Source organism: Notamacropus eugenii, chromosome 4 (assembly GCF_028372415.1).
Source record: "Notamacropus eugenii isolate mMacEug1 chromosome 4, mMacEug1.pri_v2, whole genome shotgun sequence".
In the NCBI taxonomy this organism is placed as follows: Eukaryota; Metazoa; Chordata; class Mammalia; order Diprotodontia; family Macropodidae; genus Notamacropus; species Notamacropus eugenii.
The window spans coordinates 112,236,775-112,264,592 of NC_092875.1; the positions used below are offsets into that span (position 1 = coordinate 112,236,775).

Here is a 27,818-nt window from a genome sequence, read left to right on the forward strand (position 1 = left end):
TCACTTGCAAGTCAAGACAATCACTCCTGTGATGTGATTGTTCCTCTTGGGAAATGAAGGACAACCAACAACAGTGATCTTTTTAGGGTACTACGTAGTTTCATGAGGCATTATTCTAGGTTTAGAAAGGAGAGGAAACTACATGGAATCAATACTGCCCCCAGATAGGACCCTGGAAACTGTTCCTTTGAATCAAATTCTTTCGGCTTGTTTCTATGCAGTTTTCTCTTTTTTTTTCTGATCTTAAAAAAGAGAGAATACTTGGGGGAAAATAGAAATATTTGAGAATTCAATGAGCTGGACTGTAGTTAACAGAATGCTGATTGTACATTTCTCTGATCCCCTAATTTACTGTGTAACCCAAAGACAAGGCACTGAACTTCACTGAGCCTCAGTGTCTTCAGCTGTGAAATGTGTGTAAATTTGTTTCCCAGTGGGATCATTTTGTTTGTTTTTATTTTTTAATATTGTTGATAAATCACAGGTGTTTTCCATTGTAGCTTTTTTCAGGATGGCTTGAAAACAGCTGATAAATTGAAACAGTACATTGAAAAGCTGGCTGCTGATTTATATAATGTAAGTTATTTGTGAAGTAAATGGCTTTTATCATGCTTGTGTGGGTAAACACTACTAGGCAATTGGATTCGGTAGCAAAAAGACGTATAAAATAAATGACAACAACTTCACAGTTTAGCGGCTTGTCAATCAATATACACCTTGGCTTTTAGGCTTTTAGCGCAACTCAATTAGTGAGGCCATCAGTGGCCAGATAGTAGACATACCAGTTTTCTTGCATTCCTAATAATGAGTTCTGAACTGATTTATATTCCTGATTTACTTGCAATGCAGTCTTACTGCTCTCCTGTCAACAGTGTAAGCCATTTGACTATCTTTGAAGAAAAACAGGAAAGATGAGTTGAATTTTTAGGCATAGTGCCCATGATGTTAAAGGCATGAATAATATGGCTGTGAATGCCTATGGTTGAACAACGTACCCCTCATTATTTCTAATAATAACACCTTCCATTTACATATGCTTCTTAAAACTTAATTTGAAGCATGTCTCTCTAAAAGGCTATATATAATATTGCTCTTTTCCATCATTCATTTATATAATGCAGGTAATAAGATATGCTTTTTAAAAAGTCATGGGGGAGCTGTACTATAAGAATTCAAATAACTTTTCTGTTTAGTTGAGTAATGGGATTTCCATTAAAAAAATTTTTAGTATCAGAAAACAAGTTATCAGTGTTATTTTCCTATGTATGATGAAAATGACACTTCAGAGTCTAATTGTTGGCCCAAATTTGTTCTTTAGGGAAAAGGTATATCACGTTAAGATTACTTTAAAACATACTATTTGGCATATTCCTAATATAAGGAGTCTTGGCCTTGCCTTTGCCATTTTCAAAAGTAGCATTAATACAGTTTGGATAAGTGAGTCAGTGCTGCCCGATGTACATGTTTAATGAGTGGCACATTGGACCTGTGAAACATAGAGGTAAATAATGAAAACAATTTTTTTCTTTTGCAGATTAAGCAGACTCAGGATGAAGAAAAGAAACAGCTTACTGCACTCCGAGACTTGATAAAATCCTCTCTCCAACTCGATCAGAAAGAAGTAGGTGACATGTATTCATGGCTTGGGCTAATGGTGTGTAAGTGAGAAGACTGGAGAGGTACACTTTCTCAGATCTCCTTTGGGTCATGGTAGAAATGGATAGCCACCCACAAGCACAGAGCCAGGGTTTGTTTATCTCCAAAATCTGTTTTTGGAGAAAACAGCAATGGCCACACCACCATGAGAATTAACAGTATAGCCAAAAAACCCTGGAATATTACAACAGTCTCCATTGTTAGACCCCTCTTTTTGGTTCTTCCCACGCCCTGCTTTGTCCTCCCTCTTAAATAGCCACAAACTGGGACAGCACAGTTTATGCAACAGTCAGAGATGTTGGATGTTGGTCACCTATGCCTTCCAAGGACAGGGCATTGTGCCCACTTGTTGCCTGGAAACAACCCCCTGGGGAAACCTAGTGTTTCTTTTTCCTATTTCAGCTAATTGTAAGTACAGAAAGTTTTGAATTTTGTAGAGGGCCAACACGTAAACACTGTTGCGCACACTCTTGGTTTTTAACCACAATACGAAAATTTAAAGTTGGCATAAATATCCTAAAACTTCTTTAGGGCAAAAATATCATGGGAGACCTTCATTATTCTGTTCATGGAATTCAAAATGATTGATGCTACAAAGAAAATAGTGAACTGTAAGACAAGCTTTTGGGTGTACCCAGAATAGAGTATGTACATTGAGGTCTTCTAGGCATGTGGTAGATTTGTGCTGAATTAACCTGCACTTAGTTCCTTTTATGGTCATGGTTATGCCTTTGGAAGATGGCTGCCCAGAGCTGATAGAGGAAAAGGATACAACATAGAAATGGATTTTAAGTCCCACGCTGTAATTGGTCAAAGATAGTTACTTTTTAATGGGATCAAATGCTGACAGTCAATGAAGACTGCTTAGTTTCCCTACCTATGAATCACAACACTATCTATACTCAGTGGCATCTTTCCTTTGTACGTTACAGTGAGAAGTGAGGCAGCTAGGTGGTACAGTGGATAGAGCACCAGCGCAGGAGTCAGGAGGACCTGAGTTCAAATCTCACCTTAGACACTTGACACTCACTAGCTGTGTGACCTTGGGCAAGTCACTTAACCCCAATTGCCTCATCCTGGGTCATCTCCAGTTATCCTGATGAATATGTGGTCACTGGATTCAGATGACTCTGGAGGAGAAGTGAGGTTGGTGACCTACACAGCCCTGCTCCCTCACTCAAAACAAAGTCAAGTGCAAGTAATGTCATTATTTCTCTGATGGCATGGTCTTCTTCCACAACAAAGGACAAACACACACACAGAAGAGGCAGTGAAGGGATGATTGAGAATGTCAGAAGGGGAATTTTTGTTTAGGGGCCTGCTGGATTGGATGACCTGCAAAGCCTTTTCCAATTCAGATTCCTCTATACATCTTGGTCTGTTAGAAGAATAAGGATTCCCAATAGATGTTTATGCCCAGTCCCAATGATGATTTAGTCTGTTCTGTGCCTTCTTATAAGGAACATGGGAAAGTTACAGAAAGCTGAAGAGGTGACAAATATCTCTCCCTGCACTGAGAACTGGGAATATATCTTTAGTGATGCAAAGAGCACAGATTTTGCTCCAAAATTTCTGAGTTACTAGCATACGGCAGAAATATGATAAAAAATGAATATATCCTATCACCAACTTAGTTTATCTTCAGTGTAATTAATTAAAATTAATTACAAGTTAGAAATGTGAGGCAACTAGACACTTGGTATAGACAACAAAACTAAGTTGTCTAATCATCTTACATACTCAGGACAAAATGATTCTTTCATTTACAAAAGTGTTTCCATAAGGAATGCTTTGCCTGATACATTTGAGGCCCTTATTTGTAGTGGAAAAGAGTCTTGAACTAAGAGTCATGGGATTGTGGGAATTGGGTCCTCTTCTTCTCCTTTACTGTTTCACTTGATGATCTCACTAGCTGTGCTGATGGTTCTCAGTTCTGTTTATCCAGCCCTAAGCTCTCTTCTGACATCTCTTCTTTCATCTCTGACTTTAAGTTGAACATCTCAAACTGGATTTCTCATGGACATCACATATCCAGAACTTTATCTTTCCCCCCTAGGCCCTTTCTTCTTCCAAGTTTCCTGTTATTGTTGAAGGTATCATCATTCTCCCAGTTACACAGGTTTGCAACCCAGGTATCATCCTTGATTTCTTTTTTTCCCCACTCTACATGTCCAATCTGTTACCAAGTCCTGAACTATTACAGTAGCCTGTTAGTAGATCTCCTTTATCACTCTAGTCTGTCCTTCACTCAGCTGCCAGAATGATCTTCCCAAAGTGCACCTGACCATATCATCCACTCACCCCATATCCCCACTCAGTAAATTCCAGTGGCTCCCTATAGCTTCTAGAATCAAATATATAACCTCTATTTGGTGTTGAAATCCTTTTATAAGATATAGCAATCCGTCTACCTTTCAGGTTTTATTACACCCTGTTCTTCCCCTACTTTGAAAACCTTAAAATGCTCCATGAGTGCTGGTAGCCACCGTTATCATTGTTATTTGTTGTTAGAATTATTCCCATTGAACCACACTGCAGGAGGCCTATGTTGGAGTCTCATTTCCAGTATTTACTGATTTATGACCTTAGCAATGTTAATTAACCTCCCTGTCCTCATTTTCCCTATTTCTAAGGCAAGAGTAATAGTTTCTCTGCTACCTACCTCCCCTGTGACAAAAGCACTCTGAAACCTTATATTCCTGTGGACAAAGGAGTAATTATATTTAGGATTATTTATAAAAGTAAGAGAGTTGAAGTGGCCTGTGGAGATTGACATAAAATACTAGCCATCTTGAGTAACAAATAGCATTAGTTTAACAAAGTAGTAAAGGTTTATTGAATGTCTTTCAAATGCTAGCACTATGTTTAACATTATGGCGATATAATATTCAGACAAGCCCATAATCTGTGACTCAGGATCCCTCCTTCTCCTCTTAAAGGTCTCTGAGTTCACAAAGGCTGGGTGTAATCCTAGGGGGTCTGACCTATGAAAGTTAATATCTTTACCTCATTGTCCTCGCTAAGACTTACTCCCGGAAAGTTTCCTTATATACTCAAGGTAGAGTTCTGCCTCAGTCTTCTCAGGTTTAAGGAAAGTGGTTTGCAGCTCTTACAAAGGCACTCGCAATAAATATCAGGTATAGGACTGCTTTAATTCCCTCTTGCACAAAAAATAAAAAATAAAACATGAAAATATTCAGGAACCCATGAATAGATACAGAAAATCTATAAAGCACTCAAATAGCCCATCGGCTCACCCCCATGAGAATTTGGAGCTGCATTGGGGCAATAAACTGACATTCTGATACGATCTCTCTCTCCACAGGGTCATGCACATTCCGTTCAAAACCATTTCATTTAGATTTCTCTTTGAATGTACACATACTTTAGGGCTGCTAAACAAACATTCCCTTTTCCATCAAACCTGATCTCTCTGAAAAATTTTGTTATTCAGCTATCTGAATTGACTTTGCTTTCCAAGGAGGATACTGTGCAGGAGCTTTGCTGCCTTTCTCTTTCTCCAAGAGACATTCTGCATTCTGGAAGGTCTGGTTCCTGAAATCTCAAAACTCAAAGGTGGGATTCTCCTCTCAGATCAAGTGGGAATGCAGAATCAGTTCTGTCATGTGCTTCTGCTACAAGTTGCCATCTGATTGCTCTTGGGTTAAAGGCTAGAGGGGAGGAAGAAATCCCCTTCTCCAGCCTCCAGATGTATTCTGGAGGAAATTTCAAAGAGAAAAGACAGTCCTTAAGAGAGATAGAACACCTCACTTTTATAAGTGATAGGTAGAGGCAGCTGATTCTCAGCCATCAGTGCATGCAAGTTTCTGAAATATGTCCAGTCAGCATGGAAAAATCACATTCCATGAGGAGGTGCTTCCTGTGCTTGGCTTCGAATAATGAACCACACCCTTTAATTTATAAGGTTGATGGGGGAGCTCCTCAAAGTGATTAATGATTCCCTGATCATCTCCACTTTTACTCCGATAGATCTGCGATCTCATTGATACATGTATTGCCTCCAACTGTGGAAATTTTAATCCATCTCTCTTTAATTAACCTCTTCAATTCTTGTCCTTGTCCTCCTATGCTTGTGGCAGGGAGTCTGCCTGATGTGCTGGTGCTATACCTTGATTTCCTTTGACATTGAGAGGATACTAGAGGAGCATATGTGCTCTCCACATTGACCAACACATCTTTTTTGCTCATACACTTTTTTGATGCCATCCTTTCTTATCCCTTCTCAGTAATTCTTTGTTTTTAATATGTTACACCTTGATCACATCCATCATGCAGCTTTCTGTTGCCCTTTAGGTGATCATCGATTTACGTTCTTCAGCATTTTCAGTATTTCGTGTCTGATATTAATCAGCCTTTACTTCGGGAAAGAGCTTGAAGTCATTAAAGGAACTTTGCAATTTCCCAACATCAATCTAGCCTTCTTTCTTCCTCTTGTTCAATTCTAGGCTGAGTCTGTCAATGATAAATGCTTATGGAGGAGTGCTACAAATTTTCCATAAAACACATCAGTGTCTGGATAATAACCAGTCTTCTATGTTTTTTCCTTGATGGATTGTAGGATCACTTGGTTTTTCCCTATATAGATAGAGTGATTATGGATCTTATTTAGAAGGCTTCACCATGGGAGGGGGTTTGTGATAGAAACAGCACAAGGTCATCCATGAACGGGAGCACCTAAAAGACCTTCCACCCAGCCCCGTCTCTGCCAGACATTCTTAACCTTTTTTGTCATGGACCCCTTTGGCAATCTAGTGGAGGCTATGGATACCTTCTTAGAGTAATACTTTTAATGCAGAAATAAAAGAGGACTATAAGTGGAACCAATTATTTGAAAAAGTTACCAAAAAACTTTTGTACATGTAATTGGGGGGGAAAGTTCTAATAAATTATTTAAGAAAAAAAAAAGGTTTGCAAAAACAAGTTCTTAGACCCCAAAGTTTATGGAAACCTCTGATCTGTACAGCTTTTGTGAGTTTTAAAAAGAAGCAAAAAATTTGTCTAAGATGCCCATCCCCTGTCCTGAGGAACTTTAAAATCCTATGTGGAAGGCAAGAGTTGTACACAGGAAATAGTCAAAACACAGTACAAGAGAATATCTAATCAAGACAAAATTACGTGGTTCAGATTATAAGTGCCAGCAAAATAAAGGAAAGGAGATCAGTGTGTTTGGGAGCATTTTCAGAAGAATTCATGAAAAGAAGCAAGGCTTGAGCAGTCTTGGAGGATAGCTGGGATTTGGAAGGACAGAGAAGAAGAAAGGAAAGCTATATGAATGAGGAAAACATAAGTTAATGATAATGGTTCATGTAGAAGACAACCTTACTTGTCATAAATTCAAGTATACATGCCTTGTAGTTGGTTGGGAAGGGACCGTATTTTATATTTAAGCCTAATGATGGGTTTTTTTGTATTAGTAGTATTTTTGTCCCACAGAGTCCTTCAAGGCCCAGACCATTTTTATTTCTATAAAGAAGAGACAGAAATAGAGTCCTGGGTTTGAGTTCTGGCTCTTCTCACTAGCCTTACAAACTAGAGGCAAATTATGGTGTCTTTCTAAACTTCATTTCCACATTTTATAAAATAAGAGGTTTGGGCTAAATGAGTGTCCCTACAATTCAATAACATTTTTTCAATGTATCTTGGAAGGGAGTGCAAAGGATAATGTTTAATACTCTACTTGTCTTCAAGTATCAGATCTGAAAGATCTTAAAGAGAACATGGCAACCTACTATATTCCCACTGTACTAAGCATAGCTTCTGAGCCTCAGTTTCCTCCTTAAGTATTAGATTTCTGAGGTCCTTTCCAACATTAAGAAATACTTTCATGAAAATTATATATATGTATGTATATACCTAATGTATTTATTACATATAACACACAATATTGGAATGACGCTGGTAGCCTTCATAAAGAGACTTTGGGAGGGGATTAAAATAAAAATCTTGATAAAGAGTATACATAATTAGATACTTTGCTGATTTTTAAATGATGGCATGAAAAAGGAATAAAGACCTTTGTCTATAACTGTAGCAAGACACCTCTAGAGTAGGCACAGCAAACTGTGACCCTTTGTCCCATTGCCTGTTTTTGTACTGCCTGTAGCTAAGAATGGTCTGGGGGCAAGAATAGGGTGGGGGGGGGGGGTGAAGGCAGTTTGCAATCGGAGTTAAGTGACTTACCCAGAGTCACACAACTAGTAAATGTTTGAGTATGGATTTGAGTTCAGGTCCTCGTGACTCCAGGGCCAGTGTTCTATCCACTGTGTCACCTAGCTGCCCCTGGTTTTGATATTTTTAAATAAACTTTTATGATATTTCAGAATGTAAAAACCATTCTCAGCTTGAAGGATTTACAAAAACCGGCTATAGTTTGCCAGCCCTTGATCCAGAGTGTCAAATGTGGAAATGACCTATGTATTACAAATTCAAATGTGCCTTATTTTACACAACAGATAACTTCCTGAGAAGTTGTGTAAATCACATTTTGATAAATGGAATTTTGTTTCACACTTACACCAAGAGATCCCTTCTTGAATTCTCTACATCCCTAGACACTAAAAATACTCAGAAAGAAAAGACCTCAGTGAGAAATCAGAATAGTTAGAAATTGAATCCCACTTTTTTCAGCTAAACTTTACATGCTGAAGTACTTATTTTTCTTTGCCTCATTAAAGGGGCCATCCCCTGACTACTTCTTAAACAGGTCTATTCACTGAATGGGCGTAACGTTACCTCCCCCTAAGTAAGAACCAAATAGACCTTTGGCCTAAAGGATGCCATTGCATCCTGGGCCATCTCCAGTCATCCTGATGAATATCTGGTCACCGGATTCAGAAGGCTCTGGAGGAGAAGTGAGGCTGGTGACCTGCATAGCCCTCCCTCACTCAAAACAAAGTCAAGTGCAAGTCATGTCATCATTTCTCTGGTGGCATGGTCTTCTTCAGCAGCGAAGGATGAACACAACATGCTGAAACATTCAGATAGGTTTTGATTGTCTTTTGGCAGATGGTCTACTCAATAATCTCAGGCATTACTAATGAACTAAAACTTTAAAAAAGAAAAAAACGATTAGCACATAACTATTTTAAGAGTTTGAAAATGCTATTTTGAATAAGCATGTTCCAAGTCAAATTTAGTATCCAATAATTCATCCCACAAACTGAATATGTTCCTTCCTCAGATCTGTCTTTTAAAATCCACAGCTTCCTTCAGGTCCCAGCTCAGGTGCCAGGATGACAGACCTCTCTTCTCTCAACTCTGCCTTTAGTTGCTGTCATAATGTTCCAACCAGAAGAGTCTTGTATTAGTTTTCATCTATGTATGTGTACCCAGCAGAACCTGAGTTCCTTGAGAGCGAAGACTATTTATTTTTGCCATTGTTTCAACAGATCTCCAATATTCATCACCTGCCCCATTAAAATGGAAGTTATTGCTTTTGCACATGTTGAGTGCTTAATAAAGTTTTTGAATTGATCAATTATTGATTGCTAGCAGTGAGTATAGTATGAGAATTCACTGGTTCATTCATTCGTTCAGCATTTAGGAAATGCCTACTTTGTACATGTACTTCTCTTGGAGCTAGGAAAGGTACTTAAATAGGGGATGTCTCCCTTTATCAAAGAGTTTACAATCTAGTTGGAAGAAGGTAGTGTGGCACAGATAAATAAAACCTAAATTAGGGTGCAGATGTTGAATAAGATGAGTGCTTGGAATGTACAACCATACAATCTAATGACAGGAATCAACAACTAGGAGAATCAGGGAGGATTTCATGAAAAAGGTAGATTTAAGTTTACAAAGTGGCCCTTTACAGCACTCCCATCGTATGATAAGTCATAAATTCTAAACTCTACTAGAAAGTTCTATACTTTAACAAAAAAAATAGATTTCAACAGAGGGAGGTGAGACACACTTATTCTCCATTAAACCTATTCATTTGTCACATGCAATTTTAAGACTGGAGATCCTAGGCATAATAATTGGTCTATTAGTTTATCAAATTTTCCAACTGAGAAAGTAATGCTAATGGTTAGACAGCGTTGCTAATATAAAAAAGGAAATGGAAGCCAAGATTAGTGCTCCAGTTATGTTCTGTAGTGAATGGCACTTTGTAGACATCCTTGGCTGGTGTTGCAAAGATGACTGAATGTCTCTGAGGTCTTAGCTAAGGTTGAACATTTCCTTTAGCCCAGGCTTTCTTATGGAAGGACAGTTTTTTAAATTTGCATTTCTTTTTACCGAAACTCTTTTTTTTTTTCCTTAGCAAAAGGACTGAGAGTGACTTTTCACAACCCTTTCAGTAAAAAAAAATTTTAAAAAAATTGAGAACTAAGAATTCTTTTAGAACCTGGGGGAAAAAAACAAACAATACGCTATCATTTAAAAGTACCAGATTGCTGAATAGGTTAAATGGCCTTTACTTTTTAAAATGCGTAAATTGGTATTGCTTTTCTAGGCTATAAAGCTCATTAGTAGTTAATTTAGGACAGTTTGTCCAGGGGCTTTGGATTTATTGCATCCATCCTGCCCAGAATTAACAGATAAGTTCCAGAAAACAAAGCCTATATTTTAGTCACTTCTTTCTCCTTGGGAAAATGGTAAGAAGTACATTCAAAATCAGTGTTTCTGATAGTTGATGATACAAAGAACATGATTTGTTCTAAATATATTCAGAAATTGACATTTTATTTAAAGCATTAGCATTCTAAAGGCACGAAAGAGCTGTCTTTAAAGATGAACAAGTAGGATATTATAGTTTAGAATCTATCATAAAACTTGAGTTGAAAGGGACTTTCAAGGCCATTTTGTCCTGAATCCCTTCTATATAACATCCCAAGAAGCTCTTACTTAGACTTTTCTTGAAAATCTCCACTTGATAGGTAGTGAGGAGCTCTCTATCACAATATGAAACCCATTCCATTTGTGAACAACTCTGATCAGTTATTAGGAAGTTTTTCGTTAGATTGAGCTAAACTCTACCTTCTGGGGCCTTGATTCCACGGCCTTAGTGCTGTCCTAGTACCAAGTAGAACCAGTTTGACACAATATTGAAGTTTTGGGAAGGAGATGAGGGCATCTATTTATAACACATGGGATTCTGTTCAGGGTGTGTAGAGAAGGGAGGAGGAGCACACAGATGTTATAGATACACAATTTTAAACTATTCAGATGCAGGGAATATGTTGAGGGGGTGTTATTAGGGAAGAGAGAAAATATTTTTCTGAGAAAAGGGAGCCTGTTTTAAGAGGTACTAATAACCAAGTATTTAGAAATCTGTTTACTGTGGGTGGGATGAAATTGGCAAAGGTATATAGTTCTTAATTCAAATATACGTGTATATATGCATATACACATATACATATATAGTATATATGTGTGTATATATGTATTCAAATAGAATTCATATGAATTTATTAGATTAAGAACATGTTTCTAGTTTTCTTTGTCATTGTACTTTTTTTAATCCTACTGCCTAATTCTTAAATTTCTACATTTTTTTCATATCAATATCTAAATAAGTTTCTACTTCTATAAATAATCTGTATCTCTTACAGAATGTAAGGGCTGGAAAAAACTTGGAGACCCTTTAGTCTAATTAGTCTTACTAAGTGATACCAACCAATGAGCATCTTTTTTATAGAAACTCTTGACTCCCTGATTCCTTTTACCTGTTACAGCCCTTTTACATCTCTTGCTGAGAAAAACGGCCAAATATCCAGGTTGAATACATAGCTGGAACAATAATATGATAAACAAATAACTCATACAAAACTATATGAAAACTAAAGGGCAATAACTGGTTAAAACAAGCGGTTCAGTTCCTTATTTCTTTATGGGCTTCTTGAATTCCCCATGTTACTAAAGCTGTTCAGCCCAGTGATGGACCTAGAGAGAATCAGAGACGTATTTTCTCCATAGAAAATTCCTCTATAAGAACTATTCAAGCCAACTCCTCTTAAATGCCTTGTGTTCACTTTTCATGGATGTAGAATATGCCATCAGCTCTCATCTATGCTGGTAGAGAGCAGAGTAGTAATATGGTTGATTTATAATATTAAATACAGAAATAATTTCTGTTTTATTCTGAAGCATGCTTACATAGACACAGAGAGATATTTTATCTTCTTAAATACTTTTTGTTTGGCTACATATTATGGTTCCTTTATATTCTTAGAGAATATGCAAATTGGATCCATAGTTGGGAAGCCATCAAGGCTTTAAATAGATATCTAGCTTGCATGCTACATGTACTAGTGCATAATCAATAGTTGATTTTACTTCCTACATCATCTACCTTTACCTTTCCAACATTAAGAAGAGATATCTTACGTTTATTTTTAAAAAGCAAAACAAAAAGCTGTTACAAAAAAGCTTTCTCCTGGTTTTATTTTTAGCTATCACTGGTTTTCTTAGAAATCTTTAACCTGAGCTTCTGTTGCTTTTGGGGGCTTGGGGTTCTTTTGAGGGAAGAGGAGTTCACATTTCCCACATGGAAGTTCATGAACCACTTTAGTAAAATATTTTCAGGTTTCTTAAATAAGCTTTTTTTTTTTTTTTGTATTCTAATTTGGTACAAGTTTGAAAATGGGAGTTGGGGATAAAGTACTACAAATCTATTGAATGCTGGAGTTTTTTTCAGTCTATGGGGGGAAATATGGTATTTCTAAGGAATAAGAAAATAAAATTGGTTATGACTGAGGTTTTTGATTTTGCTTATTATGAAGGTATTTTCAATATGCATTGGTAAGAGGGTGCTACATACAATCATTGGAGTTTTTTTAAAATTAATTCTCTTTTCAAATTCTTTGCTTTTTCTTTCCTCTGTTGCTTCTGCCTTTCCCGATCGAAGTCTAGGAGAGTAAGTCAAGACATTTGTGAGCCTTTATTTTTCTGTTGATATTTTGGTCATCAAATCTGTTATTTTATGAAAGATTGTTACTCTGTTTCTTGCATTTTCCCTAAGGATATTTGTATTAATTCAGTGGGGGGGGGGGGATTGCTATTAGAACATCAATCCAGATGTCAATGTAAAATTATCCTTTTTTATAGATGTTTAACTTATGCATGCGGAATTCTTACAGTTATTGAATCATAGTATATTCAAGCTGGAAGGGAGCTTACGTGTCAGCTATTCCAACTCTTTTATGAGGAATGTTAAGCTCAGAAAGGGTTATAAAACCTAAATTTCCTCACTCTCTATCCATATCTGTGTTTATTCCACTGAATCACAGCTGTCCAGGTGTTTGGATTTAGCCTTTCATTCCTTCAACATTCAACAAACCATTTGTTGCTTAATTATTGCCTATTATTAGTTCAGCGCATCGTACTAGGCAGTGGGGTAACTGTCAAGTTTCCAATAAGACATAGTTCTTGCCTCTTTGGGCACCTCCAGAATGGTAGTAGACTTCTTACAGAATCATTTAATAGACTTATCCACAGAATGATGGAATGTTCGAATTTGAAAAGACTTTAATAATTATCTATCTAGTCTAACTCCCTTCATTTCCTAGTTAAGGAAACTGAGACCTACAGAAAGGAATTAATTTGCCCAAGATCACACAAGTAATAAGTTACAAGCAGAATAAGGATTTGAATCCAGATCTTTTAACTCTGACCCCAGGGCTCTTTCTCTATCCTTTGGAATGATATTCCTTTGCCATTGTATTCAAACCTATTGCCAACTTTCAACTAGAAAGCACTGTCAAGAGGCCAACAAAAATAGATTTTTCATCTTCTATTGTGGACTCTCTTGTATTTGTGTTTCTTGTTTTTAAAAGCTTTTTAAAAAGAGAATAATTTCTAAATGTCTCTCATAGCATCATTAGTTGTGAAGCATGATTTTGTGGTAAAGATTCGGAACACTTGACTTGAGTTACTTTTACTTTCACTAAATGTAGCTTTTATAATGGAGTATTGTTTTGGGGAGGAGAGGTAAAATTTTCTAAATTTTAAAAATATTTTCAAGTTTATAACATTTTTAATGGCTCATAGAAGTTTCACTAGCCCCTATTCTATTTGCCACTTATACAGAAATGGTGTTTGCAGTGCCAAACAAAGCCTGAATAGTCTAAAATATAGAATTACTGTCATATTTTTTTTTAATTTTTAACGAAATCAAACATACCTGAGATAGAATGGGAAAAGCTCCATATTGAAAATCAGGAGACCTGGTCTCATGTCAATAAATCAGTCAACAAGCAAGGACCTTTTGCGTTCCAGACATGGTGCAAAGGGCTGAGGATACAAAGAAAGGGAAAAGATAGTTCTTACTTTCAGGGAGCTTACAGTCTAATGGACTGTGTAGACATATAGACAACTTTGTACAAATAGGATGTATGCAGAATATGTTGCAGACGGTTGAAAGAGATCTGCCACTCATAATTGCTTTCCTTTATAGAAGACTTTATAGTTAACAAATTGTTTCCTTGTAAGTAGGGTGAATGTTATTGATATTCATCATTATTGATTATTCTTTTTAGATGAAAACTCAGGGTTCCAGAAATTCAGGGACTTACCCAAGGACACATGACAGGTGGCAGAATCAGTTCTTAAACCCAAGACTTCACCTAGCCTACTAATCTTTCCACACAATCACAATGTCCTAAACTTGAACCAGGCAAATTTCCCTCTCTGGTTCTCAGTTTTATTATCAGGAAAATGAGTAAGTTTGACCAGATGCTACAATCTCTAAAGTCTTTTGCAGGCCAAACAGTCAGTATGTCTATGTTTAACATGGAGCCAGTGGGTATGTAATATCTTAACAAGAAGGTGTCAAAGCATTATAAGTTGTTTGTAATCTTTCTTTTTCATGGTTTCCTCTTGCATAGGATTCCCAGAGCAGGCAAGGAGGGTACAGTATGCATCAACTTCAGGGCAATAAGGAATATGGCAGTGAGAAGAAGGGTTATCTGCTAAAGAAGAGTGATGGGTAAGTATGAACAGTCATTGTGTATTTGTGTGTGTACGTAAAACGTACCAAGTTTTGTTTTGATATGTCAGTTTTATCTGTGATCTCACCAAAGTGATCACTACCTCTAGGTTGTGCAAATCAGAACCCATCCACTCCTTTTCATCCTGTATGATTTTTTTTTGTCCATGTCCTCTTATATATTTTTCACAAGGCATCCACCTTCCATTTTGGGCTCCTTACTTATCAATACATGTTGTCCTAAGGTAAATTATGTTGAGAGGACTAAGTGTTAGGTAGGTACTATGACAAAATATGAGATTTAGGAACAGAACTTTTTTTTTTAAAAATGTGTCTGTTTGTTACATTTTAAGTACTGAACTATCTCCTTCCCTTTCTCCCTGCACTAGAGAAGGCCACCATTTGACAAAGATATACACATATATACAAAAGTATATATAAAACCATACTATGCATACTTCTGTTTATCTGATCTTTCTCTGGGGATAGACTGAATGTTCCTTCATAGGTCCTTTGTAGTTCATTTGAATAGTTATAATACTAAGAATAGCTTAGTCGTTCACAGTTATTTTCAAACAGTATTGCTGTTTCTGTATACAGTGTTCTCTTGATTTTGCTTATTTAGCTCTTAATTATTTCATGTAAGTCTTTTCCATGTTTTCCTAAAAATCAGCCTGCTCATCATTTATTATGGCACAGTATACCACATACTACACAGTTTACCATATACCACAGCTTGTTTAGCTATTCTACAATTGATGGGCATCCCCTAAATTTTCATTTCTTTGCCACCACAAAGATTGCTGCTATAAATATTTTAGAACATATAGGTTCTTTTTCTTTTTCCCTCATCACCTTGGGAAACAGACTGAATAGTGGTATTGCTACGTCAAAGGGTATACACCGTTTTATAGCTCTTTCGGCATAAGGGACAGAGCGCAAACATTCAGTAGAGCTTAGCGTTACCAAGGTTCAAGGTATAGACTAAGGAATTCAAAAGACCAACAAAATCAGTTGAGTTTGTTTTGTATCTCAGGGGATAGAGGAAGGGAGACAGTTGCCCTCAAGTTTTGCTGGTCTCAAACTCACTCCACCTACCTAAATCAAGCATGATCCTTTCACTCAGAGAAGGTATTTGGTACTGCTAAATTATTGTTTTTATATTGTCATTGCTCATGGCCATTCCCTTTGTTTTATGTATATTTACAGATTATTTAAATAAAACATAACAGTGTGTATACTCTAACTAAAAGCCTGACTTTGCATCTATAAACAGTGAAAAACTAGGAGTAAATTGATTTATTTAACAAATATTTCTGGGGTGACTAATAAGGAAAGTAAATTTGAACCCTGCATTATCTTGGACAGATAATTTAGTGTCCTTCTGGATCCTTAGTTTTCTCATCTATGGTGTTGGGGGTAAGAGAGAGAAAGAGAGGGAAGGGGTTGAACTTAATGGCTCCTGAGATCCCTTCCAGCTCTGAATCTATGATTCTCTGTGCAAGACAATCTATTTAACAACATGGAAATTACAAAAATGAATTAGACAGTCCCTCTCCTCTAGGACTTGCAGAAGAGATTTCACATTATGTGCTCTGCAACTACAGTGTAATGCTATGTGGTGTGTGATATTGTAGTGTAAAAGAAGGCCTGTCAGCTTGCTAAAGGATTCTAGGGGAGAAAGCTCATTTACAACTGGGCTGAGCAGCCAAGGCTTAACAAAGGACATGGCATATTTGAGTCACACCTTGAAAAATTTCAAGAGAAGTGGAAGAAGAACAGAAACCAGTCCCCCCTTCTCCCACCCCCAACAAAAAAGACACAGACACAGATATAGAGGAAGGAAATTGAGGATTGGTGAATTGTCCAATGTGGCTGAAGTGTTGTGAGTATATGAAAGGAGAGTAATAGTGTGAGCAAACTCTATGGAGAAAAAAAGTGGAAGCCAGATCTAAACTTCAGCTTGCCTCCCAAGATAGAGCAAGAACCTTATTTGCGAGGTAACATATTTTTTCAGCTGAGACTGATAGATTAAAGTAGGGATTTAAGAAAATTACCCTAGTAGTGCTATGCTAGATGAATTATAAGAGAAAAGAGACTAAAGGTAGAGTCACCAGTCAAAATTCAAGTCACACTTACTTTTCTGTTATCAATGATAATAATGATTTAAGACAAGATTTTTCAGTTTATTATAGTTGCTTAGAAACTTCATAGCTGTAATCAGAATTTCTCTACCGTGGATTCTTAGAGGTGTAAGAGCTCTTCATTCAGTAATTCCACATAATGGTAACACCATCATAGCATTAAATATTACTTAAGCAAACAAAAAATTAGCCTTAACCAAAATAGGATCATAGTAAAGTAACTATTATTTCCCATTTTCCGGACAAGAATCTAAGTTCTTTGAATATTTATCTATGAATGATGGAAATGCAGAATAGCCTTTAGAGGTCATCTCCCTTATTATGCATGTAGTATGTAGCAAAGCCAGAATTGGAACTTAGATCCTCAGACTAACAGTCACTTTCTCTGTTGGTGAAAATCAAATTCATAAAAGAATTCTTTGTCATTGGTTCTTCTGTCATCATTTTTGAAGAAAAACTAAGAAATTGAGCGTTCCATACATGAACATGACACCCATTTATTAAGTGTATTAATTACCCAACCATGACTGATTTATTAAGTTTACAAAGTTTGTCTTGGTGGCTTTCCTCCATTTAACCCTTTAGCAATATCTTCTAGGATAGTAGGTTAGTGACACTCTAAGTCTGTCTTCATTTTTCTCAAGAGGTTGCAAAATTCTTCAGTTTCTTCAGGAAAAATAATTAATTCAAATTAATTAAAAACAAATAGTCCAGCAAATATATGGCCCTCTACAAAGTAATGATGAGTAGTACTTAATCAATATTTGTCAAATTTCATTACCTTGGAATGTCAATTAGTGTTTTCATGAAGAGATCTCATTGCCTGTGTATGAAATGAATACCGCACAACCCATTTGTTCTTGCCTGTCCTGTGGGATTCCCCCTGTGTCTTCCCATAAAGTCATTCCAGGAGTTCTAACCAACATTTTGGAGGCTTTCCTCAGTTTCTCTTGGCAGTTTGACCACTGCAGTGCTTTAACAATCCACCCATTATCCCTTGGCATGTGACCTGCCTGTCATACATTCCTATAAAAATAATGATAGAATAGCACAACTGCAAAAAAGGTCATTAATCATTGGTCTGCATCATGAAAGGGGCAAGTTATTAGGTAACCAATCAAATTTTGAGTTTATCATCCTTCCTCTTTAGAAGCAATGCACATGTTATCCATTTCAACAAGGAAGCCTGGGTCAGTGCCAGAAGATTAATGCCTTCAATTTACTCTCTCTTCGGTTCATATTAGTCATGAGAAGAAACTAAGCAGATGGAGCTTTCCTGTTTCTGCACAAATGTATGAGAATAAAATTAGAGGAAACTACACTAAATAACAGTCTTCTCACTTGAATCATATGATTACATATAAATGTAATGTAAGGTTAATGAGGACAGTGGTATTTTCTGCTTGGAGTATTAAGGGAATACTTTGCCTTAATAGGAGTATTATGTAGATAATTAGATTTTAAAACTTTTATGGAGCTATAAATATTTTCCATTGATACAGATGAAAGCCCAAGTCATTTCTTGTGTGATATTTGTTCACATTTTCCACTAATCCTTCATAAAGAGAAGACTCACCCAACACGTTGGAGAAATTCTCCTTTAGCATCTCAGGGTACCAATGTGCCACCACTTGGTGTGTCCTTATATTGTCTCTCACTGACCTTACATAACCAGTATAATTCCATTTTGGTGTACCCACACATCCATAAATGTATATGCATACACATGCTTATGTGCATGCCTATATGCATGTGTGTGTCACAAGTTCTTAACCTTTTGTGTCATGAACCCCATTAGCAATCTGATGAAAGTTATGGGCTGCTTCTTAGAATGTTTTTAAATACATAAAATAAAACACATAAGATTATAAGAGAAGCCAATTGTATTGAAATACAATTATCAGGATATTTTTAGAAGGAAATTCATGGACTCTAGGTTAAGAACCTCTGATCTAAAGAATGTTTTTAGGCCACTCCCTGTGTAGGCCACCTATACCTTGAAAGGATTAAAAGCATTATGTCTTAAAATCACAGAATTTGGGAATTATAAGAGACTTATAATGGCTTTTTAGTCTAAGCTGTGTACTAAATACTTCCCACTGACGTATAACAAGTGTTCATCCAGGCTTTGTTGATGTCCTCCAAGGAACCAAGCATCTCTCAAGGCAAACCCTTGAACTTGTGGAGAGTTCTAATTGCTAGGAAGTTTTTCCCCACATCAAACCTAGATTTTCCTTTTTGCATCTTCTACTCATTGCCCCTGGTTCTTTAAAACTAAACAAGACTAAATCTTACACCTCTTTCACAAAATAGCCATTCACAAACTTTAAGACAACTATCATACCTCTCCTAAGTCTTCTGTTCTATAGGCTAAATCTACTCAGTGCTTTCAGCTGATCTTTGTATCACATAAAGCCATGCACTGTCCTCTTCGTTCTCCTCTGGACACTCTCCAATTTGTGAGTGAACTCCAGCTGAAACTTTCCTTCCCAGACATGAATATCATATTCTAGACGAGATCTCTTGAGGGCAGAGTACAGTGGGATAATCACGTCTGTATTCCTGGAAGCTATGCTTTACTGAATGCAGCCCAACAGTAAATTAGCTTTTTTGACTGCCCTGTCATTGCTCACTCATTGAACTAGTATTGTAGTCCACTAAAACTATAGGTTTTTTTCAGAGCACCTGCTTTCTAACCATGCTGCCCACATCTCGTACTTGTGAAGCTGATTTTTTTTATAGCCAGCTTTAAACAAAGGAATACTTTACTTGTATCCTCATTGAATTTCATCTTACTAGATTCATCTCAATACTGTTAGTTTTCTAGGATGTTGGTATATCTGGACTTGGTATCCTCCACAAATTTGAAGAGTATGCCATCTATACCTTTACAAGGCATTAATAAAAATTGTTAGACAGCATAGGGCAGCTGTGGGGAACCTGTGGCCTCAAGGCCACATGTGGCCTTCTAGGTCCTTGGGTGTGGCCTTTTGACTGAGTCCAAGTTGTACAGAACAAATCCTTTTATTAAGGGGATTTGTTCTGCGAAGTTTGAATTCAGTCAAAAGGCTGCATTTGAGGACCTCAAGGGCCACATGTAGCCTCAGGGCTACAGGTTCCCCACCCCTGTGGCAAAGGGCCAAACACAAATTCTTGGATACTCCACTAAAGATCTCCTTATGCACGGACATAGCAACTTCTCAGCTTAGTTGTCCAATAGCTGTTGATTCATCTAGTTTCATTATCTAATCCTGGTTTCTTACCTTCTCTATCATAGTGTGAGATGCTTTATCAGAAGCTTTTCTAAAATCTTAGGTAACTGCAGCATTTCCCCAAGCCACTGGTTTATTGATCCTGTCAGAAAAGGAAGTGAACTTGGCCAGCTTGATCTGTACTTGAGCCCATCACAGTCCTATGTCATCCCTGATTCTCTGTCTACATGTTCACCACCCATTTCTTTAATGACAACAACCATTCTAGAATTTTCCCAGTAATACTGGCCTGCAGTTTGCAAAATTTTGTTCTCTTTCCTTTTTTGGAAGTTGAAACAACATTTGCCCTTTTCTAATCTTGTGCCTCTCCCATTTCTGCAGTCTTTCAGATGACACTAACAGTTGATGGGCATCCCCTAAATTTTCACTTCTTTGCCACCACAAAGATTGCTGCTATAAATATTTTAAAACATATAGGTAGAACATGTAGTTGTACAGCTAACAGTTAGAAGCTCAGCAATTACGTCTACAAGACTTTAGAATGTAGTTATCCGTACCACGTAATTTGAATTCTTCAAGGACAACTAGATATTCTTTTAGTTTCTCCTCACCTGTCTTGAACATCAGCTTCCTGACATTTATCTTTCTTTCATTTCCAGTGCAAAAGTCTCTCTCTCATGCAGAGAAAATAAGAAAATTAGAAATTGAGACAATCTACTTTCAGTTGTCTCTTCTTTCTTGAGATTTGTCTTCCGTAAACTTCCAGGTATCTCAACTGGTATTCTTTATAGTTACTTCCTTTAGCATCTAACTTGGAGATATATATATAGATATATATATAGATATATAGATATATATATACACACACATCTCAATGCATAACATGTAAATATATTTGTGTTCATGTGTGTGTATAGATAGATATAGATGCAAGGTATACAAATCTAAATTACATATTGAATGCATTCCTGTTGTTTGACAAAAGTTTTATTAAAAGAATTAACTTTAAACACTTCATTCTCATAACAAAATATTCTTGACTTAATTGTAATTCAAGAACTCCTTGTCACTCTATAAACTCCCATTGAAACTGAGTCTGAGTAGGGTGTTTAGTTACACATTGGTCACTCTGTCAGTTTTTTAATTGCCTCCATAAAGTGTTGCAAAATATTGACCAGTCTATAGAAACTGCATACAAAGCACAGAATTTTCTAGCCTAAAGATATATTTTAAATGCATGTGGTAATACGTTGTAGTAAATGACCATAGTAATTTACTGATGATAAACCCAAAGATCCAAGCTTTTGTGAAAAAAAAAAAAAACTTGGGAAAACTGAAAAACAGTGTAACAGAAACTAGATATAGACCACCATCTCACACTGTGTACCAAGATATGGTCAAAATGGGTACATGATTTAGACATAAAAGGTGAGACCATAAGCAGATTAAGAGTGCAAGTTTACCTGTCAGATATGTGAGTAAAGGAAGAATTAAGGACCAAAAAAGATTTTCATTATATAAAATTTCAAAGTTTTTACACAAGCAAAACCAATGCAACCAAAAATTAGAAGGAAAGCAGAAAACTGGAGAAAAAAATTTACAAGTGTCTCTGATAAAGGCCTTGTTTTTCACATATATTTAGAACTGGATCAAATTTGCAAGAATAAAAGTCATTCCCAAAATGATAAATGGTCAAAGGATATGAACAGGCAATTTTTAGATAAAGAAATTAAACTATCTATAGTTACATGAAAAAATGCTCTAAATCACTATTCATTAGAGAAGTACAAATTAAAACAACTCTTCAGTACCATCTCATAACCCATCAGATTAGCTAATATAACAGAAATGGAAAATAATGAATGTTGGTAGGAGATGTGGGAAAACTGGGACACTAATGCACTGTTGATGGAGTTGTGAACTGATCTAACCATTCTGGAGAGCCATTTGGAACTATGCCTAAAGGACTATAAAACTGTGTATATCCTTTGATCTAGCAATACCACTATGAGTTCTGTATCCCAAAGATATATTTTTTTAAAAAAAGGATAAAGAACCTAGTTGTACAAAAATTTTTATAGCAGTTATTTTTGTGGTGGCTAAGAACTGGAAATTGAGGGGATGTCCATCAGTTGGGGCATGGCTGAATAAGTTGTGGTCTACGATTGTAATAGAATATTGTTGTGGTATAAGAAATGACAAGCAGGATGATTTCAGAAAAAAGTGGAAAGACTTACATGAACTAATACAAAATGGAGTGTCCAGAACCAGAAGAACAGTTCACATAGTCACATCAGCATTGTATGATGAATAGAATAACTTAGCTTTTCTCAGCAGTACAAGACAAGACAATCCTAAGGGAGTCATGATGGAAAATGTTACCGGCTTCTAAATAAAGAGCTGATGTCTCTGAATACAGACTGAAGCATACTATTTTTGACTTTCTCTTTTTTTTGCTTGAGTTTTATTGCACAAAATGATTACTATGGAATTGTGTTACATGATTGAACATGTAAGACATATATCAGATTGTTTACCATCTCAGAAAGGGGAGAGGGAAAAGAAGGAGAAATAGAAGTTGGACAAACCTACAAATAATGAATATTAAAAATTGTTTTCACATGTAGTTGGAGAAAATACTTTTAAAATTATGTAAAGTATTGTGACAGATTTATTCCTTATTTTTGTTTTGTTTTGTTTTTGGTATATGAGAACAACTTGAAATTATTTTTTTAGAAAAAGAAATAAAAAATAAGCTGTTGCATTCTCTGAATGAAATCCAAAAGAAAGAAAGAAAAAGAAATAAAATGTATGTTGTAATGGATTATTTTAGTTATTTGTAAGAATAGTTTATTGTTGCATCATCCCCATGTCAACCATAGGGCTTACGGATACAGTCCATTACTGATACTTTCCATTTAAGGGTAGGGAAAAATGTAAGATGCTAGATTGGTCACTGTCCCACACATACAAATATGGACAACCTTCCATTGCCATTCAGACCATTAGGACTAGGATTCATGATGATAAATAGAACTCTGCCTATGTAACTTTTGCCTGCAATCAGCTTTTAAAATCATCACAGTAAAGTTTCCAGTTCTACTTGTTTCACAAGTATTTATTGTCTCCTGTATTCCATTTTGTAAGTTCATAAATAGCTTTACATCTAAATTACTAATAACTCTCTTTTCAGTAACCTGACATTTCATCTTGTTTTAAAAGTTTCCTAGCGTTTGTTGTGACATATATGTGATCTCTGGATCCATAGGAAAGTAGACTACTTTTGCAGAATAATTGAATGAATGAATATAAATGAGCATTATTTGGCTCTTATCACATGCTAGACACAGTGCTAAGTACTATCTCTGAGACAATGCCCACTCTCTAGCCCCTGTTTTATATTGTATTTCCTGGCTTATTTTAATACCTGTCACCTATGATGATGGAAGAAAAACTACAGTTGAATGTTTTTAGAAAATCTTGTATAGTATAGCTCTGTCTGAAAATGAATTAACCAATTTCCCCCCATTGTTGATAATAAATTATTGCTTTGTTTGACTCACTTTTAGGCTCCGGAAAGTATGGCAGAGAAGAAAGTGCACTGTAAAAAATGGAATTCTGACCATATCACATGCAACAGTAAGTTAAACATTATTAGTTTACTCTAGCTCATTTATCATATTTTCTGTCAGAAACACTGTAGGTGTACAAAGGTATTATGAATACCCCCCTCAAATTCAATATTAAAATATTAGAGACAGTTGAAAGCCCTTCTGCATAGGGTATTATAGATAGAAGCAGGATTGGTAGTTCCAACTGTTTATATTTTGTCCTTTTGACATTTCCCTCTAGAACTTGTTTTTTATTGGCTTTAGTTAGATTGGCTATTCTTTGGCTTTCTTATCAAATGCTTAGGCATCTGACATGACGTAGGAAGGTTAATATAGGTGGGAAATAGCGTTATTATTCCTGTTATCTAAACAAATAAACTAAGACTCAGAGAAGTATAATTATTTGCCCGTTTCTGGAGCCTATAAACTGCTTTTCTCTCCTTTGAGAAAATTCCAGAAGTGAGATTCACACCTAGAACTTCTTACTACCAATGCAGAATCATACCACTATACCCTTCAAAAGGTTGTCATATGGAAAGATTTTCTTGTTGGCTTCAGGATGGGGATGTATGAGTGGATGGTAGAAGCAAAAGGGAGGGAGCAGGCATACAAATACAAGCAAAAGAAAGATAGTCCTTGCCCTCAGGGAGCTTATATTCTCATGGGAAAAGAGAACACATAAAAGAAATTTGAAAATTGGGAAGGAAGTCACAACTGTAGATGTATGGTTACTTCATTTAAAAAGGGGACTCCACTGAGGCTAAGTGGAAAATAAATTGAGGAGTGTAACAAGTTAGAACTGAGTATGGCTGCCATGGGTAGTTCTTCAAATAGAGGTTTCACAGGGGAATTGATCAAATGCAGGAGGAGGACATTATTAGTAGACCACTGGGACAGAAGTGCAAAGTTAGCTGGGAGCTGGGGAGTGGTTTGAAATTAACAAGAACTGAAAGTTTAGGGACATGATTTCAGCATAAGCAAGAATTTACTAATTTCTCCAACAGTCTGAAAATGTAATGAATTGCTTCATTGCCTTTGGAAGTATTCAGGCAGAAATTAGATGACCATTTGTCAAGAATAACATATAGGGGCTATGGTTTTACATTTCTTCTATTTAATAGTTGTTCTAACTATTAACATAGTTTCTACTATGTACAAGGTACTAATTCATGTCACAGGTACTATTTTGTTACTAAAATCTGAGATTTTATGATACTGTGTAAGTAACCCAATGGTATAAAGAATAGAATTTTTTTTCTTTTATTAATTGGCCTTTGCCATTTATCACATCATACCTCAATTGAGCAAATTAGAAAATAAAATAAAACTCTCAAAACATTACATGAATGGTCCAACAAATCGAATTCTCACGCTGATTGTATTCAAAAATGTTTATCTCTGGCAGGAGGTGAATAGCATGTTTCATCTTTATTCCTTTGGACTCAAGGTTTATCATGGCTTTATCATTATAATTTTATTCAAAGTTCTAAAGTCTTACAAAATTATTTTTCTCTTTTCTGTTATTTTATAAATATCTTTCTCCTAATTTACTCTCTTAGCTCTAGATTGTTTCATAGAGATCTTCTTAGTTTGTTCTGAAACTGTCTATTTTGTCATTTCTTATAGCTCAATAATATTCTATTACATTCATGTTCCACAATTTATTTAGCTGTTCTCTAGTTTTTAATTTCCCAAGAAAAGAGCTCCTATATTCTTGGCACTTACAGGTCTTTTTCTCTTTCTTTGATTTCTTTGGGGGTTTGGAGCCTTATAGTGATACAGCTTGGATCAAAGGGTGTGCACAGGTTATTAACTTTTTGAACATAGTTCCAAAATTTTTCCAGAATGTCTGGACCAATTTAAAGTTTCACCAGCAGTGCATCAGCATATGTACCTGTTTTCCCACAGTGCCACTAATATTTGTCATTTTCCTATTTTGTCAATTTAATGGTTATGAAGTAGAACTTCAGAATTGCCTAAATTTGCATTTCTCTAATTTTTATCGATTTAGAGCATTTTTTCATATGTTTCATATATTGATAACTTAGATTTCTTCCTTTGAAAACTGCCAATTCATATCTTTTGACCCTTTATCATTTCAGGAGTGGTTTTTAGTCTATTAAATTTGAGTCAGTTCCTTAAGCATTTTGGAAGTGAGATCTTTATCGAAGAAACTTGCTGCAAAGATGTTTTCCCAGTTATATGTTTCTCTTCTTTCTAATTTTAGCTACATGAGAAAATCACAGAATTTTAGAAATGAAGCAGAACCTCAGTAGCTGCCTAGTCTTAGGTTTATCTGAAAGAGAATTCTCGCTAAAAAATGCCTGACAGGTGGTCATTAAGCCTCTGTTTGAAGACCTTCAAGTGAGGAAGAATCTACTAACCCCTGAGTCAGGCCATTGTACTTTGGGTTACTTCTCAGCATGAGACAGCACTAATACTGGAAATTAAAACATGGTATAGAAATGCATAATCTGGGCTAATTAGCTCAAAGCAGAGTGAGACCAAGGTCACAAAATTGAACCGTCTGTGTACTGGCAAAGAAAACTATATTAGAATATCCTAGCCTACCCAGTCTTAAATAAATATCCATTTCACAAGTACGGTAATAGCCTTGAAGATATGGAGAGATGTATCCAGCCTGTCAGCACTTCCAGAGTGTCTGTCCAATGGGTGTAGGTTCAGGAACATATTCTTCACTTTGTAAAGAAGAGCCGATTGATAAATAAAATAGTTACAAATGAAATCAGCAAATTTGCCTTGAACTCTCTCAGGTAGTCGACATGTGAGCCTCACAGTGTTCAAAGCTGGAGCAATAAAATGATATTTTTAGTAAGGAAGACAAAACGAGAAAGTTGAGCTGCTTCCAAAGGGGCTGTGTGTCCCTTTAAACTTTTACCTTGTGTTGCATAGCTATAGCATCAATTTCCAGACTGGAACATAAAAGATCACATTTTCTATGGAGATGACCGTTATAAAATAGTAAGATACAAGGTTAAGTTACTCAAAACCTAGAACCATTCTTAGAATTGAAAGGTACCTTAAAAGTAACTTTCTAGTCCAACTCCCTTTTGTTGATGAATCTCCAAAATAATATTCCTGAATAATTATCATCCAGATCTTGCTTGAGTCCTGTAACAGTGCCAGGGAGCTTAGCATCTCTGAAGATTCCTTTTAGAAACAGATCTTATTTAAAAAATGTTGCCAAAATCTGCCTTCTCTAACAGTAACCCTTTGAATACTTGAAGACTCCAAACATACCTCAGCTAAGTCCTTTTTCTGGATTGGCAATGTAAAATCATAACCATCTAAATTAATATACCAGCTGATATAGCAGACCGACTCTTCATTGTGGATATGTGTGCCTTATGTCTGGTACTGTCATCCTGGAGTTGTGAAAAACAGTATCTGAGTAAGTGCTAGTTGGAGGGCATTTTTCTTATACTGGATATCTATATATAAACATACATACGCACATGTATATGTTTCACCAACTTAAATTTCAAAACTTGCATAATTTCAGAGTTGAGAGGGGCCTCAGTATCCATCTACTCCAATCCAGACCTGAAAGAGAATCCTCTCTGATGAAAGTAACCATCCTGCTTTTGCTTGAAGACCTCCAATGAGTGGGAACCTTACTACTATCTATGACAGCCCTTTCCACTATCATCAGGTCTCATGACAAAATTTTTCCTTATATCAAGCCCAAATTTGCCTCTTTCCATTTTTTAGCTCTTGCTCCTCTTCAGAACCACAGCACTTCATATACACAGTGGGTAGTAGGCCAGCAACCTCCCAGAGTTGTTGTGAGAACCAAATGGGACGATAATTGTAAAGCACTTGGCACAGTGCCTGATCAAGAAGAATTATAGAAATGTTAACTGTTATATTCTGGGGGATTCCCAAAGCCCCTTACCCCTTTGAAACTCTACCTATTAGATCTGCTATGTTTTGAGAATTGTTGATTCCACAAGTAACGTTTTCAGTCATGGTATTATAGAAGAGTGAGAATACCACAGTCAGAATAGTAAGTAGCCTAGCAGATTATAGAATTCTTATTTTCCTCCCTCTCCTCATCTTTGAGCACAATTTTTTCTTTCAAATTTCATATTCAGCCTGAGCCTCCATTCTGACTTTTGCAGCTGTGGACAGAGCTGCAGCTGCTTCAGTGCCTTAAATAAATCTTCTGCTTGTCTAGGCGCTTGTTATTGCAGAATTGTCTGGAGGCAGATTTCCCTTCTAGAAG

At 36.3% G+C, this 27,818-nt stretch overlaps 1 protein-coding gene across 6 annotated transcripts in view; it reads left to right on the top strand.

Moving 5' to 3' along the window:
- The window catches only part of ASAP1 (ArfGAP with SH3 domain, ankyrin repeat and PH domain 1), a 483,861-nt gene that overhangs the window by 360,298 nt on the left and 95,745 nt on the right, over window positions 1–27,818 (top strand). For all 6 annotated transcript variants that reach the window (XM_072603062.1, XM_072603061.1, XM_072603063.1 and 3 more), the window contains 4 exons: window positions 501–576; window positions 1,535–1,621; window positions 14,505–14,605; window positions 23,531–23,600. In XM_072603062.1, the coding sequence (XP_072459163.1) occupies window positions 501–576; window positions 1,535–1,621; window positions 14,505–14,605; window positions 23,531–23,600 (334 nt within the window). The remainder of the gene's footprint in view (window positions 1–500; window positions 577–1,534; window positions 1,622–14,504; window positions 14,606–23,530; window positions 23,601–27,818) is intronic.